This window comes from Macrobrachium rosenbergii, chromosome 51 (genome assembly GCF_040412425.1).
Source record: "Macrobrachium rosenbergii isolate ZJJX-2024 chromosome 51, ASM4041242v1, whole genome shotgun sequence".
Taxonomy (NCBI): domain Eukaryota; kingdom Metazoa; phylum Arthropoda; class Malacostraca; order Decapoda; family Palaemonidae; genus Macrobrachium; species Macrobrachium rosenbergii.
Window position 1 is genome coordinate 72637314 of NC_089791.1, and position 26103 is coordinate 72663416.

Genomic DNA, 26103 nt, shown 5'->3' on the forward strand with positions numbered 1-26103 from the left:
ATATACACTAAATTTAATGTGCATACCTTTTGTGCTTCCTAATCTGAATTAACTCAAATATTTTGCTGACTGGTGAAAGCTATTTGCTTCATCGAATAAGTCTTGAACATGCTAAACTTTTCGAATGAATAGCATCACAAACTAACGAAACCTTTACTTTGAAGCTCTCTCGGACAGTTAAGGCTCGGGTTCATTACACATGTAAACGTGCATTACTTGGAGCCACATAAAGTTGCCATCGGTATATGCAAAATAAAAAAGTATGCATAGATAGTTGTAGCATAATTTATTTGCGAAGCGGCATTACGACAGCAAGGTAAATCACCAATCATTCACATCCGAAAGAGACTGGCCCATGATGATCCCAGTTACTCTTATTGAGTTATGCACCAAAAAGCATAAAAGTGGAATAGTGGTTTCGTATGAATCTGATAACTTTTTTTTTTTTCACTTATCCATAGAGACTACTAACTTATTGGCATTTCCAGCTGCGATGCCAGATTTCATCTAAGTGTTTCAAGATATACGGGTTATGCAATCTTACGAAATTCCTATCACTTTTTCTGCGCTGTTTATTTTAGTCTGTCAGGTAATTTTAACGTATGCCCTTATTTGGCCTTTCCTTTATTATTTATTATATATTTTCAAGTTGTCTGCCTCAGTCTCCTAATGTCATAAACTTTCTAAAGTAATATAATGCAACAATTATTCTTGTATGTAAACGGTTATGATCCACTAAGTCCATTCGTATTTTGCTCTCAGTGAAATAATGCCTTACTAACCTTGGTACCCTTAGAACCTTGCTAAAATTGTACCGTGATAATTACGGCTTTTTTGCGGGGCGCCACTGGGATTGTGGCTTTCAGAAAGTGAATATGCTTTGCACTAACGCAGAAGATTACCAAGGTCTTGTCTGACCTTTTGTGGCCTGTAGTGGGTTTGTTAGATCATCACTACTTGTCCTCTGGTTCTAAGAACTCAGCTGTAATGAGAACAAGAGGAAAGGGAAACGCTTCGATTCTTTCTGCATTTTAGGGGCAATAATTTTCTCTTCTTTTTCAGGTGTCGCCGGACAGGAAAGTTGTGCAGTCCGCGGAAAAACTTTCGGGAGGGAGAAGTCCAGGGGCTGGTGAGCCTGGTTCCGGAGGAGGCCCTGGGGGAGGTAATTGCGGTGAAGGGGTGACAGAGAGGGGAGGAGGAGGAGGGACAGGAATCAGCGCTAAACAAGACTCTGGGAAGGTCTCCATGACGCTGACCAAACGTGATCTTCTAAACCAGATGGTCAGTCAAACGAAGCAACATCGGCAGCAGATAAGGTTGGTTCAAAAAACAGCGTGTTGAGGAATTAAGCGGGCTGCTGACAAGCCTTCCAGGTAGATGTGTGAAGAGGTTAATGTTACAGAAGTTTTCTGTACAAGGGGTTCATCCACAACTCGGCAGTTATAGTATGGATGCGGCAGTAACTGACACATGAGGTTTTTTCCTTGAGCCACTCTCTGTTAAAAGAAACTGCTTAATGTTATGGGAACGTGTACACACACATACATATATATATATATATATATATATATATATATATATATATATATATATATATATATAGATAGATAGATAGATAGATAGATATAGATATACATGCATATATATATATATATATATATATATATATATATATATATATATATATATATATATATATATATATATATATATATATACTAGTTGACCAACTGACGCTGCCCGGGAAAATTCTGAATGACAACCAATGTATAAATCTGTCTCTCTCTCTCTATCTCTCCTCCCTAACACCCCATCTACTCTCTCACTCTCTCTCTCATTCTCTCTCTCTCTCTCCTCTCTAACTCCCACTCTTCTTTCTCTCCCACTTCCTCTCCTTTTCTCTCTCTAACCCTCCCGCACTCTTTACCTCTTTCTCCTCTCTGGCAGCCCCTCTACTCTCTCCCCCCTCTCTCTCTCTCTCTCTCTCTCTTTCCTGTCAAGATAGTTGCTTCAGTTAGGCTGCCAAGCATTTTTGACATTTTACATTTCACCCCTTCTCACCCCCCATTCCTATTGGGGATGAACTTGGACTTAAAGGCATCGGGAGTGTTACCATTCATGTCAACGACCTAAAAAACTATGGATTAGACATTAATATCTGTCATTTTCGACATTTTATTTTTCACCCCTTCTCACCCCTTTTCCTATCAGAGCTGAACTTGGACTTAAAGGGCATTGAGAGTGTCACCATTCATCTCAGTGACCTCAAAAACTATGGATTAGACACTAATATCTGTCGTTTTCGGTTATTTTTACATGTCACCTCCTTACCGCCCCCACCCCCTTTGGGGCCAGTGATGTCTTACCCCAACAGTGTTCTTTTACAGATAGTAAGTCATATTTATGCCAAAATGAGGTATGTTAAATTAGTAGAATTTATTTAGTTACTAAGTCTACGGACAGAACCAGTCCCATTTCAGGGAAGCCCTTACCACCCTCTTTGGTGCTAGTGGTGTCTCACCCCCACAGTTTTCTTTTACATACAGTAAATCATTTGTATAACCAAGTTTGGTTGAAATTGCTCAGTGCATTTCAGTGTTATGCTGGAACTTGCATACATACATCCATTTATATATATATATATATATATATATATATATATATATATATATATATATATATATATATATATATAATATATATGTGTGTGTGTGTGTGTGTGTGTGTTTGTGTGTGTGTGTGTGTGTGTGTGTATTATATATATATATATATATATATATATATATATATATATATATATATATATATATATATATATATATATATATATATTGTAATGGCCTGTCAGCAGAGATCAGCAGGTTCAAAAGAAAACAAAAGGGACTGGAATGGCTGACAGAAGGTGAGACAAACGAAGGAGGAGGGAAGTGAACAAAATAATTAAATAACCTTAAAATTAATTCATTATTTGCAAAATGTACAGGTGAGTCAGGTTCAGAAACATAACCAATCAAATAAACATTAAACTTCAAAAATACAAGTCAGTAAAATAAAAATGTTCAAAACAACCATTGAACAATGCACAGCACTAGAGCAACAAACAATACACAGGCAGTAAAAATAATTACATAATTCAGCGGCATAACAAATAAAAGAACAAGCAGCATAAAGCATAACACAAAAAAGTAAATATGCAAGTAGCATATAACATCACATACAAGAAGCAGGATTTAAGAAGTAAAAACAAAAACAGAATCTCTGTAGAGATGTCGAGATAGTCCCAGCTGCCAACGAGGATGAAAAACACACAGACAAAAACAGTGAAGCTGCCAAAACAGCTACTAGTTGTAAAACAGGAACAAGTCCACCAAACAGCTGACCACAGCTGAGTCGTCGAGACAGCATGTTTGCCGTCAAACAGGAACCAATCCTCTCAACAGGATAACAAAGTTGTGTCATCTGAACATCCTCCCACTGCCAAAGCCAACAGGTAAATAATACCTGCTGTCCATCCAGAAATCCTCTTTGCTGCTCTGCTGCTGAGACTCTGACTCTCTGCCACTCTGCACCTGACTGCTGCTGTCAAAGATTAGATGACAAATGTAAACTTGCTAAGCAACAAAAACAAACACCAACCAGTAAGGAGGCAACACCCACAACAAGGGAACAATCGGCAAACAATTGTCCCAGAAAATAATCAATTAACCTTACAATATATATGTATATATATATATATATATATATATATATATATATATATATATATATATATATATATATATATAATATATATATATATATATATATATATATATATATATATATATATATATATATATATATATATATATATATATATATATATATATATATATATATATATATATATATATATATATATATATATATATATATATATATATATATATATATGGATTCAGTTGGTTCCCACCGTCTCACAGAATTTTATGAGTTCGGCAAGCCGCCTTTAGTGTAACAAACCAGTTGACCACCCGAAGAGGCAATTATTAGTAGAGTAGAGCGTGCAACTGTTAACTTGTAACATGAATTTCATTAAGCATTACCACTGGTAATAGTGACATCAGACTGGTTCCCTGCCTGAGAAGGAAATAGGATTATGATTAGGTATAGGAGAACACAACAATCACATAAATATGTATATATTATAATATATGTCTGGTAATCAAATTTCACTGACACATTTATGTATTCTTCATATTTATGCCTCTTTCATGTTTCAGGTCATACTCATCTTAATAATAGAGAATGCATAAGAAAATATGTCACCAATAATTGTATGCTTATTCATAACTGTCTTTTTTATCATTGTTATTATATTCACTTTTAATTTTAAACTTATTCGCAAGAAATGTCGTAGTACCTCCTTCCTCATAATGTTTTCTTTCATATGATATCGTTTATTAGGAAAAAATAGAGCAATAACGTAAGTAAAATATACATATTCAGTTAATGATTTACTGAAATGTTTACCTTTTCCAGAAAATGACTGCATTAAACATTTTTCTAGATAAAGACAATTCCTGAAGAAAATTACGCTAGCTGCTAGGCTGAAAATCTGGCCTTTTTTTCAATAAAAACTATATTTAACGACTTTTTCGCTAATTTGGTGAACAACTACCATCTACTGATCACTCATGGTTAGTAGCCTGCTGCATCCCATCCAACAACATGTCGTTAGTGACTTAATGCATATCATGTATTTCAACAAGCGGCCGAGCAGGTGTGTTACCATGTGTACCGTGCTTGCTTTCCCTGTACATCATATATAATTTGTATTATTAGATTACACTATAATATAATTAATGGTGCAGTTCAGCAGGCTTGGAAATCCAAGAAATGTTGTATGATTATGCACTGCAAGACATTATTTTATCTAGGCAATGAGATTTAGGCTAGAAGCAAAATATTTGAATCCACCACTGCATGTGTACATATATGTATATATGGGCAATGAGATTTAGACATTTTATTTGGGAAATAATTATAATCAATCATTTTATTTGCTAGAATCCAAGATCAATGTCTGCACAAAATATTTGAATCCCACCACTGTATATGTGTACATATATGTATATATATTTATATATATGTATATATACATATATGTCTCCAAAGAGTACAAAGTGAATCATGTGGCATCTCCCTTCCTAAGAGTAGAGAATAGTTCAGTGACACTTAGTGTTTGTTAAGGGGAATCCCCTCCTGATTTTATGAAGAACATAGACGTATATGCATCTAGGGAGTAATTTCCCTGTGATTCAGTGTTGCAAATAGTAAATTTTGTTCCCCATGTGGGCATACCTGCTCATGAATTCCTTTGGTCGCAAGTGTCAACCGTGTGTTTTTCCTTCTCTCTCCTTCCGCGCCAGTTCGGCATACTGAGATGGAAGAAAACAGTAAACCCGAGGTGTGTCGGTCTGCAGACAGGGATAAGCCCTGCAGTAAGTTCATGTCTCCATTATCAGTGGGCCCTACTCGGTATGCATTTCATTCTGGGGTCGAAAATGTTCCCACGCGTCTCCTTGCGAGGAATGTGCAGCATTAGTGAGGAAAGTATGAGAAATGACAGAGGAAGAAAACCACCCTATCTCTAGAGACTCCACACCGATCCTCTCCCCTACCTCCTCATCTTTGCCTCCACAAACACCTCCTCCACTACCTGTGATGCCTGCTGAGGATTTGTTTCTCCCCACTAAATCTTCAGGTAGAAGGAAGGCAGAGCATACCTTGCAAGCACTCTAGCAATGCCTGAACCATGGAGAGTGGGGAGACAGCGTGACAGAGTTCGAGGATGCCAAGCCAGTGAGAGGCAAGAGCGGCAGGCTACATTCACTGTAAAGTCTTTCCCAACCAGTTAAGTATTAGGGGGAAAGAGTGGACCTGTAGGCGACAGGCCGTTCGGGACGGAGATCCCCACCAGCTGAGTCATGCTTCTCCCTGCCATCGTCAGCGACGAGATCAGCCTCAGCAACATGGGACAAAGAATGAGGAGGAGCGTTTCCCGTTACTCCGATGGATCAGCACAGAGTCACCTGGTCGCCAAAGGAGCAATTCATCCCAGCACTCCACCACAGGAAATTCCCGACCTCACTTGAGAAGCAGATTGAGAAGACAACCCACCTCGAGGGTCAAACAGGACAGAGCAGTGTTCCACTCCTCCTCACACCACTCCCAACACCGATCATCGAGATGAGACAGCACCAGTAGGACCAGGAGAAGTCGCCAATCTCCCTTGGGAGGCAGATCATGAAGACGACCCTCCTGAAGGCTGACCAGAGCAGGGTAGGGTCCCACGCCTCTTCATTCTGCTCCCAGCACTGGTCATCAGGACAGGACAGTGTCGGCAAGGCCTGATACCATTCAGTCTCCCCCCATTGGGCACGCCCGGTCAACAGCACAGCGAAACAGAGTGGAAAATGCAACGCACTGGGACCCGCTATTCAAGAGAAGGGGACCTAGGAAGAGGTACAGCATCCCCTCCAAGAAGTACCAGACAAGAAGAGCTTTGCAGAATTCATTCTGCAGGTCTGGAGGAAATTGGGCCTGCCCGAACTCAGTGTCGTCGTTTTAAGGAGCACCCCTCCTTCTCATATCTGGAACATATGTCAGACAGCTTTCTGAAGATAAAGCAGAATATGCATCTTCCCTGGTCCCCATTAATTACAGGTTTCATGAAGGAGGTGAATAACCGGGTAACTGGGGAAGGTTCCATGGCCTTCAGATCGCAGAAGTTACTCCCTCCCTACCCCCATTTCCCCGCCGTGTAAAGTATTATGCACTGGAGGACACCTGTGCTTTACCTAGGAATTTAAGCCTAACAGTCTGCGTCTAGTAATGTCCCGCTGAAGATTTTCTGACAACTCAGCACATAGTTCACCAGCAGGGAAATAATTAACCAAGAGGTCATACTAAGAAGGACACTGAGAGCCATTTCCTGGTTGGATAGGTGCCAGGCAGCCTGGTTGAAGGAGATGAAGGAAGTCATTCCGGCAGCAAAGTGGCACTCCATAAAGGAATACATAGCCCCAGCAGGTAAAGCTTTATCCTACATGGCCAACATCATCCTAAAGAGGAGGGAAACATTCTTAGCATTAGTCCAGAAGCAGAGCTCAGCGGATAGTCCACTTTAGGATTCACCTCACTGCTTCCCACTAGATGTATTGAATCATGCAGTAGCAAAGAGGAAAGAGAGGAGATGTTAAGGACTCACTCTCCTCAGTGTCGAATAAGTCAGTTTTAGGGTTTGAAATATACTCCCAATCTCCACCAGACCAACATTTTTCCCCCAGTATCACCCCAGAGCTGTGCGGCTCCTAGGGGAAAAGGACAGGAGGGTCAATCCTTTCATTCCTCTAAGCCCTACCAACCTGGTAAGCAGAATGGGGCAGGGAAGAGAGGAGATTGAGATGAGACTTGGAGTCTCTCACCCCTAGACCTGCAGAAGGTGGTGGACTGTTTGGAGAGCAAGTGGTCAGTATGGCAGCAGTGCAGAGTGGAGGAGTGGATGGTTTATACCCTCAGGAAGGGATACGTTCATAGACTACCGCTGGCTTCAGAACCAACCAAATACCCTCTCCTACCGGAACATCTCGCCCACTATATATCTGTCAACCCTGAATAGCTCCCTTCAGCTGACTCCATGCAAGATGGAGACAGAGCAGTTGGTATAGAAGAAAACCCTGAAGGGTAGGGACGAAATTCTGGCACTATGCAAAGACTTGGGAATTCTGCCCAATAGAAAAAAGTCAGACCTAGCTCCAAAGCAGAGAATCAGTACCTTGGTATGATGGCTGACCCCGTGAGGGCGAAGGCTTACCCATCACAAGAGAGGTTAGATGAGCTACCAAAAGTGTTCAAACCCTTCCTGTCAAACTAACTTCAACCAGTGAAACAGTGGCAGGTCCTGTTGGGTCACCTGGTGTCCTTGGAGAAGTTGATGCCCAGGGGCAGGTCTCATATCTTCTCCTTGCAATAGCAGAAGAAGAAGAAGGGCAAGAGAGTCTCAGAGACCAGAATGCAAAATGTAGGAGTGACAGACAAAGTATTATTGGAGGATCTGCGGTGGTGGAGGGATACGAAGAACCACCTGCAGGGTACAGCTAATTCACTCACCCCCAGAGATGCTGATATACTCAGACACATCCTGAAAGCATTGGGGCACCCACTTCAACAGCACAAGCATTTCAGGGACTTGGGATGAGGAGCAAAAACAGCAGCACATCAATGTCTTGGAGATGCAAGCAGTCTGGATGGCACTCCAACACTTCCAAGCTCTCCTTCAAGGCAAGTCCCCAGCTGTGATGAGCTAAAACACCTTGGTGGTCACTCATGTAAACAAACAAGGGGGTACAGTTTTTCATGACCTGAACAAATTGGCAGTGGAAACCCATGAGTGGTCAGAGACCAGGGGACTACTGCTGTCAGCTAGACACACCCCCGGAAAGAAGAATATCGTGGCATCTCAGCTAAGCAAGGCAGACCGAATAGTGGTGACAGAACAGGACATAGCACACATGTTGCTCAGGCCACGGGTGGCCCCACATTGGACCTATTTGCCATAGCAAGGAACAACAAGCTTCCGCTGTATTGTTCTCTGGTCTCTGACCAAAGACCAAAGACACCTTCCAGCATCCTTGGGACAACTTGGACGTCTATGCCTTTTCCCTATTGGAGCCAACTGTGGAAAGTGATCAACAGGCTGATCATATCCCAAGAGCTGAGGATGACATTTGTAACTCCAAAGTGGCCCCAAGCAGAATGGTACATGGACCTCCTCTGCCTGTTAGTGGGTGCACCAAGAGAACTTTCCATCACTCCTACCCTGCTGAAGCAAGAACACAGCAGGCGGAATCATCAAGCAGTGGCCTCCCTCCAGCTTCATGAGTTTTTCGGGGAAAGCTGCAAAGGCAATCTCCAAATCTCTCCCATGCCCTCGTCCTGTGGACTATATCAGAGAAAATAGCAGGTCTTTCTTCACTGGTGTAGTAGGAGAGCTCTCCATCCCCTCAGTGTGTTTGTAAGGGATGTGGCAGATTTAGATGTCCTCCTCTTCCTGCATCAGGAAGAGTCCTGTCTGTGTCAGCAATTAAGGGATATAGGGCCACCCTGGCCCTAGTGTTCAAGCCCAGGGCCATAGACCTTTCATCTTCATGGGAACTGTCAGACATGATTAAAAATTTCGAAAAGAGCTGCTCCCCACATGAACTGAAGCCCCTGGGGTGGGGCATAACCAGGCCCTAGCCTGCCTGAGACGAACGCCCTATGAACCTCTCAGAGGAGCATCGGACCAGGACTTGACACTGAAGGCATTTTCCTGTTGGTCTTAGCTTCAGCCAAGAGAGTATGGGAGCTACATGCCCTCTTGTACAACAAGAATCCTGTCACACACAACCCAAGATTTTATGGCTTTTCCTTCTCCTCATTGAAGGACTTTGTAGCAGACAAAAAGGATTAGATGCTGCTATGTCCAGTGAGGGTTTTGAGAGCCTACCTTAAATGACAGCCCCTCACAGACCGGCCTGTAGGAGACTTCACATAAGTGTTGGTTGGGAGAAGAAGGAGATTTTGATGAATACCATTTCCTGGTTGAGAAAAGTGATTATGAGGGCATACCAGTTGGACCACAGCAAAGACCCTTCACCAATCAAAGTAAGGGCTCATGACATCAGAGATAGGCCCTTCAATGGCATTCAAGAAGAATCTCTCAGTTGCTCAGGTCCTTCAGGCAGTGGTCTGTTAGAGGCAGATGATGTTCACCTCTTTCTACCTCAAGGACTTAGTGCACAGGTCTTTGGATACCTTCATCCTGGGTCCAGTAGTGGTGGCCCAGCAGGTGATATGAGAATGTAGAGCCCTACAGGACTTCCATCAGGAAGAGGGAGACAACCTCGCATACATTTTGATGGTCTCAGTGAGTAAGGTTTTCATGCATGCTGAACCCTTACAGTGACCTAACAGTTGATAGATGACAGGCAAGCATCACCTATGATCCAGAGAAGGGCCGACTTCCAGTTACTCGGTAGGGACACATCCACCTAGTTATTCGGGAGAGATCATCCTCCAGCCTCCAAGTGAGGCTCCACTTATGAAAGTGTAGGTTTGTATACATGTCAGAACAAATACTGTACCAAATTAATAAGAAATTTGTATTTTCCTAACATACGAATCCATGCTTTCATTTAAATAGATTCACCCTCCTTGTACCACCAGCATAGTTTCGGTCTTTCACTCCTAGGAGATAGAGTGCAATTGTATACAGGCTGACTCACACAGTGGACAAGGATAGGCCATCCCAGGTCACATGTGACCATAGGCCTAGCTTTACGATTTTGTTCTTCAGAGACGAATCAGTAACAGCTGAAGTGCGCCAAATGCGAGTAATCCATATATGAAAGTGTAGGTTCGCATGTAAATTTCTTGTTAATTTGGTATTTATGGAAGTATTCTGAACATGGTGCTCATCCTTGTTTCAGCAGTTAAAGTATGAATGAAATTAATTCACCATCAATAATAGTGTTGTTTTTCTCTGGAGCCATCCTATGTCGGGAGAAATGGCTTATGTTTTATATATATACATATATACATACAGTATATATATATATATATATATATATATATATATATATATATATATATATATATATATATATATATATATATATATATATATATATATATGGGTGGTTCAAGAAAAAGAAAAACCTGAATATTAGTTACAACCTGGAACTGTCAAAACAGGAAAGGGCTGCTGTGTAGAAATTTTCACATCAACTGCCACTATAAACCTACACAGGAGGTGTATCAGCTGCACAGGAACCCCAGTACACATTATCATTCACAACTATACTGTAAGCACTCTGGTTTTCTTGATTTCATGTACTCTTGGTTCTAATACCTCTTCCACTCCATCTATCCATCAATTTCAAGTTCTTCATCTCCTCTCTCGTTCGTTACATTTCCGAATTACGTATTCTTCAGCAAGCAGTCGCCTCAGATTTCTTCACATAACGAATTTGTATACATACTCAGATGCATCTCTCCTCGTATGGTAATCTTTTTACCACTTCATACCATCCTTATCTTATCCCTCCAATTATTCTTACTTCACTTATACCATGCAGACAGGTCATCTCAACATTTTTACTTTTTTTTTCTCATTTTCCTTCAACATCCACACTTCACATCCATTAGCAAGAGTGACTCAATAGTACCTTCTTACATTCCAATCTTTGGTTCCCATTGACACGCCTCTTCTCTTCTGAATCTTCGGCATAAATTTTTGTAATTTCCTTGCTTCACTTCTATAACTCACCTCATCTCTCATTCTACCATCATCCATTGCATTTTCTCCAAATTGCCTACATGAACAACTGCTTCCACTCTTCTGCCATCCTTATTAACTCTCATTACTTCGTCTTCATCATTTTTAATTACCCTTACTTTTGCACACTTTCACTTTCACCTCTTACAAATGCTTTTACTAACCCTACATCATCTACAAACCTAACCCACTTCACGCTCCATTTACAACTCCTTTTCTCATCCCATGATTTTGTACCTCCATTTCTTATCCTTTCTCTGATTTCCTACAGCACTCAGGCCATAGATACATTAGTATAACCTTGCCTCAAACACGCCTTTATCCCCCACACCATACAACTCAGCAACCTTCATGTTGCCTCTCCATCAGTTCTATCATACACTTTTTCTTGGTCGACCCACGCCACTTAGTTTTTTCCTTAACTCTCAAGCATTTCAAACTTTTTTTACTGATCCATAAGCCATCATCTTGATCCAACTCGTAACGTTCTTCATCTACCAGTCCTATCATCCGTCTGACTTCTTCAGTTACTAGTCGTTCTTCCTGCCTGGAGTCTTTAAGAGTCGAACTGGGGGATTACTGGTACGCTGTCACTTATCATCTCGGCATAAAGCCAGGTACACACATGCGTGCAAAAGCACATAATGCAACAGATTCTTGTTGCAAATTCGTCATTGTGGACGGAACCTCAAGCCCGAGCAACAAGCAGGAGGTGTGCGTTGAGCTCGTTTCACTCTGTTTCACCAGTTGTCAGTTTTTGCCTATTGCATCAAAGGAATGTTACACAACACACTACAAAATGTGTGGACGGGACGTGTTTTGCACATGTATCAACTGGCTACACAGAGTCTGCTCAACTCGCTGACACCTCTGAAATTCGCAAGTAATAATCACGCATTCTGTGAAACTACATGAAGCCCACCAATGCCTGAGTGGAGTGACGAAGAAGTCCTTCAGTTTATAAATTATTATGAAGAGATGACTGTACTGTGGTATGCAAAACACCCATGCCATTTTAATAAAACAAGTCGCAATGATGCATGGATACAGATAGCCGAGAAAACAGGGAAATCAGTGGAGGAATGCAAGAGAGAGATGACCTCCTTGCTATCTTCTGTGAGAAGGGAGAAGGCCTAGATGAAGAAGAGTATTGGACCATGGGGAGGCAGCTACTTGTATGTTGTTGGCCATCGTCGGTAAAACACAGACTGACTGACTGCTCACGGTAGAATGTAGTAAAATTACATACTTGACGCGTTACAGTTACCTCCTCAACATTTTGACACCTTGCAACGCGTATTTACGCAACACTGTTATGATACAGTTGCCCTGCTCGCAAGTGTGTACCCGGCTTTTGGCGACAACTTGATGTGAAAAGACTGTGGGATTTTGTCAGCAGACAAGTAGGTGTGCGCGGAGGAATTTTTTTTTTTTTTTTCTAAAAATATTAAACACATGTAAAGAATGTACAGTAGTTTGACCAAATAACGTAAATCTTCGAGGAATATTTCTTAAAGGAATATTTCAGATTAAAAATGTAAACATTAATTGAATGCAGTACAAAATAGAATTTTTTTCCCATAACCGAGGGAGTATAAAGTCCCACCCTTGTAATAATTTAAAGCAGTTAGCTGTGAAAAAGAGGCTGGTTTTAGTTGGTGGCAAAAATTATACTACTGAGAACATTCAGCGTGTACCAAGCTACGCTTAAAGGAAAGAGAAAGGAGTGGCCTGAAAAAAGTGTACAAAGCAGCATTTAGATTTGTAGTCTATACTGTACATTGCATAAAAAAGCGTTTTTAGAAAGGATCAGAAGTTTTAATAACTGGAATCTTGATGTTACGTACACTGAAGGCCTTTACAAGCTGAGTCACTGTATATCATTTTTAAGTGTTGAGATAACTAAATTTCGTAGAAAATAAAAATGTTCAGATATACTCTACACCTGTGCCATATTGTATGGAAAAGTTACGGTGGCAGAAGCCAAAATGCCAAACTGATATTTAATTCCTGCAAAATTAGGTCCTGAGTAATTTGTCCGGTAGCCGGACCTTTTGTCGTCGGACGTTTCGTGGCCGGCCATTTCGTTTGGCCGATATTTCGTTCGTCGGACAAATACTTCGCCGTTGGACGTTTCGTCGAAAGGAAGTTTCGTCAAAGGGATTTTTCGTCGACAGACTAGTAAAGTAGATAATATAATGGTGCAATTATAGGTTAAACAACCAACCAGGTAATTACTGAATTAGAGGTCAATAAGGTATTTTTCGTCGATAGACTAATAAAGTAGATAATGTAATAATGTAATTGCTCAATTAGAAGTCAATAAACATACCAGGGTCTTATGCTGGTTAAAGAAGAAATGTTTTTAAATTAATAAGAAGAGAATTTGTAAAACTTAAGGCATTCTTACTACCAACTGTAAAGAAGGACTGCATTTAGTTTAATTAAAGGCAAGAGTTCACAATTCATTAGCATGAATATATATTTTATTATAAGGTTTTACTTAAATCAGCTCAGAGTAAAAAACTAATAAATAACATATAAATAATGTCTTTTTTATAGCCCATGGAGTTCACTGTTACAAATCGTGGCAGAAGGAAACTGCTGCACAATGTGTATGCTTTTACAGTTGACAAAAAGAGGGATGACATGACCTATTGGAAATGTGAAGAAAAAGGAAAATGTTGGGGGGGGGGCGACTTAAGACAGTGAATGATGATATACTGCAAGGTGATCCACTCCAACATTCTCAACCACCAGATGCAAGTAGAGCTGTTGTACTCAAGACAGTGCAGAAGATGAAGGAAAGAGCCTCTAATACTGAAGAAGTTACGAGTACTACTGTATAATTCAGAACAGCACATATGACTTCCCCTTAGAAGCAACTGGTTCTCTTCCCAAAAAAGAAATTCAGAACAGCACATCTGACTTGCCCTTAGAAGCAACTGGTTCTCTTCCCAAAAAAGAAAGTCTTAGCAGAATGATTAGAAGATAAAGGACGACATTCACAGATGGGAATGAAGTAACAGACCAACTGAGGATTTCGTTATTGGGTGAGAGATTCGTTTTATTCGAAGAGGAAAGCATCATTATAATAGCAACTGGTGCTAATCTCGATTTATTGGCGAGAAGTATGCATTGGTTTTGCGACGGTACGTTTGATAGTGTTCCAGCCAACCATCAACTAACTATCTACCATCCATGCTCTCCTTGGACAAAACCATACTGTTCCACCTCTGCGCTGCATCACAACATTCAAAAACCAAGAAACTTATGATACGATATTTTCTAAACTTAAAGAAACGCACGCTATGGAGCCTATTTCAATAGCTGTTGATTTTGAGAAAGCTGCAATAAGTAGCATAGAAAAATATTTTCTTGATATTCATGCATCTGGATGTTTTTTCCACTCCGGTCAGTGCCTATGGAGATTCAAGATTCAGAAGTGCCGCCTGCAAAACTGGTATAATGGTCCAAGGAAAGCTTTCCTAATCAAAAACGTTACAGCTTTGGCATTCGTTCCGAAGGAGGACGTCATAGACGTATTTAACGAACTGATGGCTTCTTTAGACGAGGAAGCAGATAACGTCTTAGGAGAATTTCTCGTCTACTTTGAGAGTATTTAGTAGGGCGCTGTACCAAGGGGAAGACGATGGCGCCCACAATTTGATATCTCCATGTGGAATGTAAGAGAAAAGACCTTGATGGGATTACCACGCTTAAATAATTCTCTTGAAGGCTGGCACCGCATATTTCAACTACGACTGTCAACCATTCACCCAAACTTATCTCGCCTTATAACAGAACTCAAAAAAGAACAAAATGATTGGGAACTAACAGTTCAACAGGCTTTATGCAGTATTATGCCCAGAGTTACCAAAAAGAAATATGCAATTGTTAATGAAAGGTTAAAAAAGTTCTCAGATGACTATGAAAACTTAGATAGACTGCAGTACTTAAAAGCCATTGCACATAATTTGTAAGTGTTACTAGAATTCAGATGGATTTTTAAAAGATGGATTGTAATAGCTAAAAATTTATTGCATACAATTTGTATGTTTTACCAGTTTGAAGAAATATATATTATAGTCCAGTGAAAGTACAGGTATTCCCTCAAAATAAAAATCTTTAATGGCTTTATTTAATACGTTTTATTTTTACATGATAATAAAGAGTTCCTTTAAAATGATGGTAAAAACACTATAAACTGGTGGGTGGATGATGCACAGATAAAAAAGGAGTTATCTAAAGAAATAAAAAAATAAAAGAAAATCCGTAAAGGAAAATAAAACCATCTAACTACTATACGGTTATTCAAAAGACATCCTTAAACGAAACCTCTATTCGACGAAACGTCCAACGGCGAAGCATTTGTTCGACGAAACGTCCAACGGTGAAAGGTTTGTTCGACGAAATACCAGGCGATTAAACGTCCGACGACAAAAAGTCCGGTCACGGTTTTGGCCGCCTTGTACAGGCGCAGTGACAAAAGTATACCAGAAGAAATCAAAAGGTTGTATATTATATACAGAATTGGAATAACTCGAGTAATTCATAACTTACATCCATACAGTATGCCTTATAATGGTCAAACACTTATGCCAGAATTACTGGTAAATGTTCATTCCCTGCCACACAGCACAGCTACAGCAAGTCTGCCGGAAACTGTTCTATGATGTGTTCATCAGTCTAGAAATATTTATAACTAGTAATAGAATAATCTCCCTTTAGGTGGTCTAACATATAGTTGATTTATAATGGAAAAAAAATATAAGACGTAACTAGATTTAATTGTCCTGATATGTTATCAGAAGCGGGAGAGAGAGAGAATTATGTCTTTGCTCTACGCAATATTTTCTTCCGCAAGAAGATATATCAGATTTCCTGCAAAGAAAAGGTGGAATTTCCAAGTATGGAGACTGTTATATGTCTCTCTTGATAAAAGCTGATTACAATTACTTTGGAGATGATACTCTTCCTCAGAACCTGGTTTTAAGAAGTTTCTTTAAGGTCGAAATGTTTTGTTTTTAACGTTTTCAAATGGCATTTATTATTCTTTGGTATATTTTATAAACAGTAATTAATAGGTGAATTTAACAAAAGGATTTTGTTGATCTGTTCGTTTCATTTCATTACCTTTTTTAATATCTTGTTACTAGACCGGGAGCCCAGAGTGTTTATTACGAGTTTTGAACACAAAAGGTTTGACCCCTTAGATAAGTAGTGCCTACCCCTAACATCTCAAAAATGCATTGCTGCCGGATCAGAACTCTGGCTTAGGTATAAAAGGTGAACCTTTAAAAAAAAAAAAAAAATTAGACAGTGAAAAACATATGCTTGAAACTTTTCCTAACCTTCCTTGGAGTCCCCTGAACACAGAAAGAGCAATGCCAGCAATGTCGAGGCTGGCTTTATGTCCTCCAGCAGCTTCCCAAGGGGCGTTTAAATTCACGTTTATTCCGAGTAAGGAACATATGCCTGAAACTTTCATAAAACCTTCCTTACGGACCCCATGAACTCGGAATGACCAATGCCAGCAAATTTATCTCTGGCTTTCCACCCACCAGCAACTACTAAATTGATCAAAGGTTCAATTTCACTTTTTTTCAGAGTTACGAACACAAGGCTGAAATTGTGGTAAAAATATTCCCCATGAGCTCAGTTTAATTTCTCATAATTATTCCATTATGCAATTGCATTCAAAATGTAACACATATCATAATAGTTAATTGTAGTTTTAGAAAATAAGCACTCTTTTTCTACTGAAAAAGAAAATGTCCATTGAATTGTACGGCCAAACACTATTTACTGAGGACGCTGTCAAAATATAGCTGCTCTGAATATGAGACATACTGAAAAAGGAAAAGTCTGGTTTCTATGCATTATTCATCATCAGTATCAGAGGTTCAAATTCACTTTTATTCAGAGTTAAGAACGCAAGGCTAAAACTTTTCTAAAAACATTTGTGGGGCCTCGTGAACTCATTCTAATTTCTCATAATTGTTCACTATACGAGTTTGTTAAAAATGTAACGCATACCATTATAGCTACCAGTAATTATATCTTCACATAAAGGTAAGCACTCTTCCCTATTGGAGAAAAAAAAGAAAATGCCCATTTCACATGGTCAAACACTATTTTCTATGCGATGCTGTCAAAATGTAACTGCAGTGAAAGTCTCACAGATGGAAAAAAAAATTAGCTCCTGGTTATGTTACTCATCATCAGCATCGCTGTCGTCACTCCAGGCGTCCTCCGACAGTTCCTCGTCTTCACTCTCAAAATTATCTGAGTGAGCTGATATATCTGACGCACTGCTCAGTGTAGAGAGGCACTCTGCAGGAGCGGAACTGCCAGGAAACCATTTTGGTTGAAATCCACTGGTAGTTGCCAACCAGTCAAAATCACAAAGATTTCAGCCACAAGTTGGAATGGGCGTGTCCGCTCTTCTCCACATCCTGGCAACATAGTTTGCACACTTGATATGCAGCGAAGCTGTCTTTTCACAAGGAGGGAGGGAAGCACAGTTAGTTTTTGCCCATTTTTTAGAGATGTTGCTTTCCCTCTACAGGAAAGCTTTATACCAGCATTCATTGATGTTATTGCCTGAGTACCCATACATATTGCAGAAGAACTCAGTGTCCACCTCTTGAGATGAGGTCTCAGAATCTTGCTCCAGACCTTCAGCCAAGGTACGGAAAAAAAGTAAAACTAGAGGAGGCATATCAGGGTGTGAATGGATGTTAATGATGGAGTCTTTGTTGGAGATATATGGCGGAGACTTCAGCTCGTAGGGCCATGGCCGCGCACCTGGTTGCATCTTCTTTGATGCTCGATAAGCTTAGCTCAGCCATGCTTCAGCAATAGTGAGGCATTTTGGGAAGATGAAAGAACCTTGTTTCTTGGACATCTTAACAATGACAATACGGTCTTGAAAGTGATCTTTCAGCTTCTGAAGAAACCAGTCGTATGTAATGATAGAGTCCCAGTCCCCACTCTGACTTATAACTTTAACGTATACATTTTTTTACCATCATGGGAAGCTTCTTGGAGATTATTTCATTCACAATGAATGTGCATGTACATTTGAAAGCATCCTCAAACAACTTCTTGTTAAACCTCTGTTCATCATGCCCCTCTCTTTGCAGTGGTACAGACAAGCAGTAATCACGCCGGCAGGAAGAGTGATACATTGCTTCCCGAGCAACATAATCTGTTTCCAGTGCCAAGATTCGTTCATTGGCTCTGGCTAGAGCTGCTTGAAAAATAGAATTGCTTCCATCCATTGTCCAACACTGGCTTAGTTTTTCATTTTTGTAATGTGAATGACCCTTCCGTTTTCGGACACGGCCACAAAAATGCATTCCTTCTCAAGAGCACCTCTTCTGTCAGTGCAGGGGGCCTGCCGAAGAGGAGCGAGTGACCTTGGCGGATGGCTCATCAGGTCCACTCATGGGTAAAATATCTTCAACTCCCTTTACAGAGTTGAAGTTGCTAAGGCACCTGGAATGATATTTTGGGTGGGTGTCGAGTGAGAGGTACAAGAGAACTTCGGTAGCACGGCCATATTTGTTATTTTGGCGTCATGTCGCCGAACAACAGAAGCCTTTGTGGTCTGCAAATTCTCTGCAGCAAAAGGCTTGAGAGGAGACGATGTCTCCTCACAGATGATGCAGACCTCAGTTGCCATTACCTGTGAAATCGGTATGATGGACTCGTAAAAAAATAAACAAATTGACATGATAGATGCTTAGTTTTTGTATCAAAATGTAATATATATATATATATATATATATATATATATATATATATATATATATATATATATATATATATATATATATATATATATATATATATATATATATATATATATATATATATATATATATATATATATATATATATATATATATATATATATATTGTTTAAATACTTTGATACCTTCTGCTTGTCCTGGCATTCCGAAGTTTCAATACTTTGGCATTTCTGGTGAAGAAAAATTAACTCGGTAATTCATAAATACTTTTATTAAACTTTTATTGAATATTTTTTATTATTCATGTGTGCGAGACTGCTACTTTTCATACTCTTAGCAGCAGTGCCTACACAGTTTCTTTAAGTAGTTCAGACCCGTCACAATATATACTGTATAAGTAAAGACCAGTAGATACATTCTCTGTGTATGTGTGTGTGTTTGTGTATGCAAACCAAGGCTACAAATAAGCTGAAGCACCAGGCGGAATCGACCTAAAGGGCTTTCCCTGTATGGCATTTGATTTTATTTACGATATCAAAGCATGCTGTAGATAAAACCATGTAAGTAAAGTAAGCATTACATCACAGCATTACCCTAGCTTTCCTTGTATACTTGTAAATGTAACAATGTATGCAATCACCATTAAATAACATCAAAAAGAGAATAAAAACTGTATATCAGTTCGGGGGCAAAAATATACTAACCTAATTCCCAGCACAACTTCAATCCAAGGATTGTGTATGGTGAGGTTCCTCATATAGAATCCATGGTTAATATCCGATCATCTCCCTGGTAATATTAACAGCCATGTAGTTGGACAACTTGGGGTTATAAAAAAAAAATTAAATTCTCATAAATTACAGAAGGAATTACGGGTTCATTATTTAAATGTCCCGCGAGGTGACGTACTGTCCTTTGACGTCGTTACTGGCGGGAAACAACTCGCGCTGGTGCCACAATTCCGCAAGCTCAACTTCAACATAATTATAACACATCAAAAACTTGTTGTTTTTCATATATATAGTCATAGCAGTGTAACTGTTTTGCATCAGAATGTGCCTGAGTTATTTTCACATGACAATAATAGTGCTTTTCATGCTACCTGTGGCATTCACTGACAATGTACAGAGCCACCTGACTGCAGGCTCCTGCTCACAAAGTACCCAAACATCCTCTATTCAGTAACAGTTTTATTACTTCTACTGACTAATTTGCATTACCAAAGCTTACAATTTACACTATGAACACATCACTCCATACTATTGAATGGCTAGGCTGTGCAAAGCATACCCAGAAGCATGCACAAACCAAACCAGTTTCTTAGTGCACACAACACTGTAGAGGTACATCGCAGTGGCACATATAATTATTTTCCTGGGCGATTATGCTCGGTGCGACCATTTACAGGTTACGTTCACATAAATATGTATGCTACGTAATTCATGCTGTATATTATGAGGCAATAATGGCAGAGGCTTACCTATGTTATAGCGAAAACAACATCAGTAGCTTAGGCGTCCACTACACGACGTCAATCTTCATGGCATCAGCTGATAGTTTACTTCCTGACCCTGCTACTAGACAACAAATCAGCACTCATAGAGAACGTTTTTGGTTACATCTGGATTTATAACATATGCACCATTTTTTCTTTCTTTTAGTCATGATACATTCCAAATACCGTGTTAAAAGGGAATAATTTCTACTTCATTCATATTTATACACTGCTATCAATTGTACTGCATGCCTCCTTTGAAGCTTGCTAGCAGGTGGAAAGCGAGAGATATATTTACTGGCATTGGTCATTCTGAGTTCATAAGACCCGAAGGAAGGTTTTCAGCAATATTTTAGCCTTGTGTTCTTAACTCTGAATAAAAGTGAATTTGAACCTTTGATCAATTTAGGAGTTGCTGGCAGGTGGAAAGCCAGAGATTAATTTGCTGGCATAGGTCATTCTGAGTTCATGGGGTCCGTAAAGAAGGTTTTATGAAAGTTTCAGGCATATGTTCCTTACTCGGAATAAAGGTGAATTTGAATCACCCTTTTGGAAGCCGCTGGCGGACATAAAGCCAGCCTTGACATTGCTGGCATTGTTCATTCTGTGTTCAGGAGACTCCAAGGAAGGTTTCAAGCATATGTTTTTCATTTTGACTAAAAAAATTTTTTTCAACTTTTAGGGTTCACTTTTTATACCTAAGCCAAAGTTCTGATCTGGCAGCAATACATTTTTGAGATGTTAGGGGTAGGCACTACTTATCTAGGAAGTCAAACCTTTTGTGTTCAAAATTCGGAATAAACAAACACCCTGGGCTCCCGGTGTATACGTTCAGAAGCTTGTAGCATGAACAGAGCTGTCGTCTAGTACAGCGGTATCTCTCTCAATGAAGAGAGATACCGCTGATTGAAGCGATGTGTTTCCTATCTATTTCAAATTACCTGTTGTAAGTTTTCAGAAATTATGTTTGTTTTCAACATGTGAAATTTGTCACTGATATTTGAAAATGGTCGGAATTTTTTCACAGCTCAGATTGTCGATGTTATTGGTCATTCCTAGACACGATTAGACCTCACTACCATGAAAATAATGTAACTGACAGGTCCACTTCTCGTCTCGCTCACAGGGAGTTTGTTAGGGAGCTGGCGACGGCGCTCATTTACCTTCTTCAGTTATTTAATACTTAATCGATTTGAGTGTCTGTACCGCTATTTAGTGCTTCCTGCTTCAATTGAAGTCCCATATTTTGTACTGTGAGCAGATACTCCAAGCTCTTAAACCTTGGGATGAGCCATGGTCGCTGCACCCACATTTGATTTCCCTTTCCTACTGATTTTATGAATTTTTAACCTGTATATTGATTTTTGTGTTTTTATACATTCATTTATTAATATTTGACTGCGTATTTTCAGTTGTATTTTTTATGAAATATAAAATTTTAAAGACTGTTTACTGATGTTTAAGGTATACAGTCATTTTTATATCCTTACTTGTCGTTGGTCGTTTTTCTTTCACCTCAAATGGAATTCTGTTTGTTTAAGCCTTCTTCCTAAGTGCAGGGCTTTTTTGGCCTGTCCCCTAAGAATTATGCTCAATAATAATAATAATAATAATAATAATAAGATATTATTAATAATAATAAATGAATATACTAAAATTCTCTTTAATGGTTAGATAATGCGGTTTGTGTAAAAACAAGGCAATTGGGTAGCACTCAATACAGTCATGCCGTCAGGCTTTCAGAATGTTAAAAAGAAGGTGAAATACTGACTCAGAAATCTTTTACAAGAAGAAAACCCCCAGTTTTCTGCAATTTAATCTCTCTGTCTATGGTTATCATTTATATCTGGTATCCCGCACATACTCTAGTGTCATAACTCGTAGATAAATCCTTTCAAGCCACACCTTGTGGAGAGCGTCACCACTATTCGATGCATTGCAGGACTCTGGAGAACGAGTTGGAACGCCTGAGGTCGGGAGATGTCTTGAACAAGTGTGAAGTGAACATCTCCGAAGTTGAGTGGCGACCTTCTGACGTAGTTGGGGAGGGTTCTTTCTCCACAGTTTACAAAGGAACTTACTGTGGTACGGAAGTAGCTGTCAAGGAACTTAAATTTAAGCTGTCTCAGGTTAGTTAATTGCCATATTTTTTATTTGTATCCACGGGTTAACTTTTTTTTTTTTTTTTTTGCATTTTTTCTTACGGGTGATTGTACTTTTCGAAATTAAAGCTGTTGAACTTTGTTGAATTTAGTATTTAATTAAGTTCTACTATTTTGACAGCTGAAAGGATGATGCTGAATCTAGGACCTAATAGATAACTAATCATACATGGTTTGCTGGTAAATATGACTTAATCATACAAAATGAAATGGTTGACACATCATTTCTTTAACGGAACTTTTCAGTCAAAACATCTCGACGATAAAGGAGGCTAATACTATATCAAGTTCCTTCGCAATGGCTTAACTCATGCTATGGTTTAAACGTTGTCAGCTTATGCTTTGATACGTTCAGCAGTTATGTAGACATCCGCATCCTGTTTCAAGTATAAGTCATCTAGGAGTGTTCCATTTTGTAAGTCCTCCTTCCATGCAGTACGAATGTTCTGCAGGTCAAACTCTCAAGTCAAACGGCCAAGGTTAGGAAACGAAGGAGTAAGCATATTTATAAAATAAGTCTATAATTCACACATCAACATAGTTTTGAATTTAAGGTAAATGGGCATTTACATGCCACATATTGACTTTTCGCCATTAGTCTAGATTAATAATAATAATAATAATAATAATAATAATAATAATAATAATAATAATAATAATAATAATAATAATGTGTAGTGCACAAATTGTCCATATGAAGTGATCCGACGAATTAGCTTATTTCTAATGAGCTTATTTCTGAATAATAATAATAATAATAATAATAATAATAATAATAATAATAATAATAATAATAAATGTAAAGACATTTTTAACTATCTGTTGTTCCATAAGTTCAAGAGTAGGTAATCAAAACTATGTGGGTCAGCATGTACGGTATGGTTATTATCATGGCTTCCTTATTTTCACAAGCAAAGTTTTCCATGCGACCATTTTTAACTCCTCTCGCGTTGAGAATCTTGTTATAAGAGATGATTAATTTGTTGACTGATTTTTTTGCCTACCTGGTTCAAGAAATCTTTTGATGACTTTTTCACTTCTTAAAATTTCTCTTTGTCTCTTATAACTTTTTTTTTTTTTAATGTATATTATGTCTTCAGTATATCACGTTTGCCTTTCTTCTTTGAGGAAACCGGAGCTTTCATTTTTGCCGAAATAATAGCTGCACTGTTTTCCTTCACAAATGAGGTAAACAAAATAGGCATTCCAGGGTGTTATAGCTGACATTTATAACACTAAATATATGTATGTATATACATATTATATATATACAGTATATATATACTATATATATATATATATATATATATATATATATATATATATATATATATATATATATATATATATATATATATATATATATATATATATAAATATATATATATATATATATATATATATATATATATATATATATATATATATATATATATATATATATATATATATATATATATATATATATTGTGTGTGTGTGCTCAGTATTCTGTAAAATTAACCATATTTTTTGTGGCCCGTAAGGGTCAGTGCCGTCAGTGTACCTCCCGTGGTGCTGTGTAAATTTCACAATATCAGCTATATTTTACTAATCTTACTATTATTTTTTGTTTTATATATTCCAGCTCATTTTTGTTATTTCTATACAATTTACGACATCAGACATTCAATGTACACCATTTCCCTAATGTAATGACTTAAAATGCTACTGCATAACATTTGACTTCCAACAAACACATGACCCTGATTATGAAGTGACCTATAAGCTCAGTGTTCGAGCGAACTGACCTCTAGACACACTGCCTGTGTGACGACATGACTTTGTGACTTCAACAGGATGACAAGAACTATTTTCGTTCGGAAGCAGCTCTCCTGCAGCAGCTGCACCACCCGCGCATTGTGCTCATGATGGGCGTGTGCACGTCATCAGCTAGACCTTCCATGTTGCTGGAATACCTCGCTGGAGGCACCCTGTACAACCTCATACACACCCAAACGTGAGTACTGGCAGGTTTTGCATGTCGTCAGAGGAACTGTAAGCCACAGTGCACTGTCATCCTCAGAACAATCTGTTTCTATGGTGCACCGCCGCTCACATGTCATTCAGTTTGCAAATTCGATTCTCTTAACACTGAGATTTTCGAGTTGTTGGGATTTGTATCATACTTTCTGATATTTCGTCAACTAGCCTACAGCTTATTTTGATCACAACTTTTTGTATACCGTGGTCATGTTCATACTGTGAGATCAAGATGGCAAAGGAGTGTTGATATAAACATTTCATTTTCCCAGAATATATTTATGCTAATTTAGGCCAAGCAATTGTTCAGATACGTAGCGCAGCAAAGTCTCAAGCATTCACTTCAAGAATTTGACCGATTTAAACATTAACCTAAAATTCCGTTTTCCGAATAGATTTCTGATGAGTAGATTTGTAAGAATATGATAAGTTACAATTATTAAATAAGTTTCTTTTTCAAAATGTCAGTAGAGATGTGAAGCCTGTCCCCGGGGTTACAGTGAGTTTTTAGAATTTTTAGGTACATCTTAGTTGAAGGTTCGTCTTTGAGAGTTCTAAACAAAGAGCATGATTTTAAGAATTGTAGTTGTACTTTATATTTGGTCATAATATTTATCTCAGTATGTTTGAATTTATTGTTGTTTATGACAACTTATGTTAAGTACAGAGCTGCTTGCATGCCATATTATATCCTATAAACCACTTTTTCAGTAAATCTAGAATTGACTAAGATCAGTATAGTTTTCGTGTCAAGTTGTCTCATCGCGACACCGAGACTTCAGCGTACAGTATGTGTGATCATGCGCATATCCCTCTGAACCTCTTTTGTGCTCACATCACTCACTATTGTAGAAAAACTTTTCCAAAGACCGACTCAGCCTTAAGTACTCATTCATGAGTAAACATTTCATATTTCACGTGTTTAGCATTTCTCTCACTGAGACAAGGTAAAAAGATATGATTAATTCACACTATAATAATTGCTGTGCTGATAGAATAGGTTGGCCTTTCCTTGACCGGAAATACGAAAAATACAAGATATTTAACAAAGAGATAACAACATAAATAAGCATATTTGAATTACAAAAAGAAGGAAACAAATAATATATGGGAATTAAATAGTTACTGAACATACAGTGTTCCTTTCGGGTCTGTGCAGTTTCATAAATAAAGTATACTAAAGGACTATCGCACTACATGAAATAGAGTGCATCACATGTGAAGCATGAGAAATATCAGCTAATACTTGAGCGCGCTCTTGTATACAGACGAAATGACTATGAAGGTAAATATCAGCAATGCTG

General features: G+C 38.6%; 1 protein-coding gene across 1 annotated transcript in view; it reads left to right on the forward strand.

Moving 5' to 3' along the window:
- Positions 1-26103, forward strand: part of LOC136833487 (uncharacterized) — a 269844-nt gene that overhangs the window by 230748 nt on the left and 12993 nt on the right. Inside the window, exons 3-5 of the mRNA XM_067095701.1 lie at positions 1063-1316; positions 22560-22746; positions 24616-24776. Of these exons, the coding sequence (XP_066951802.1) occupies positions 1063-1316; positions 22560-22746; positions 24616-24776 (602 nt within the window). The remainder of the gene's footprint in view (positions 1-1062; positions 1317-22559; positions 22747-24615; positions 24777-26103) is intronic.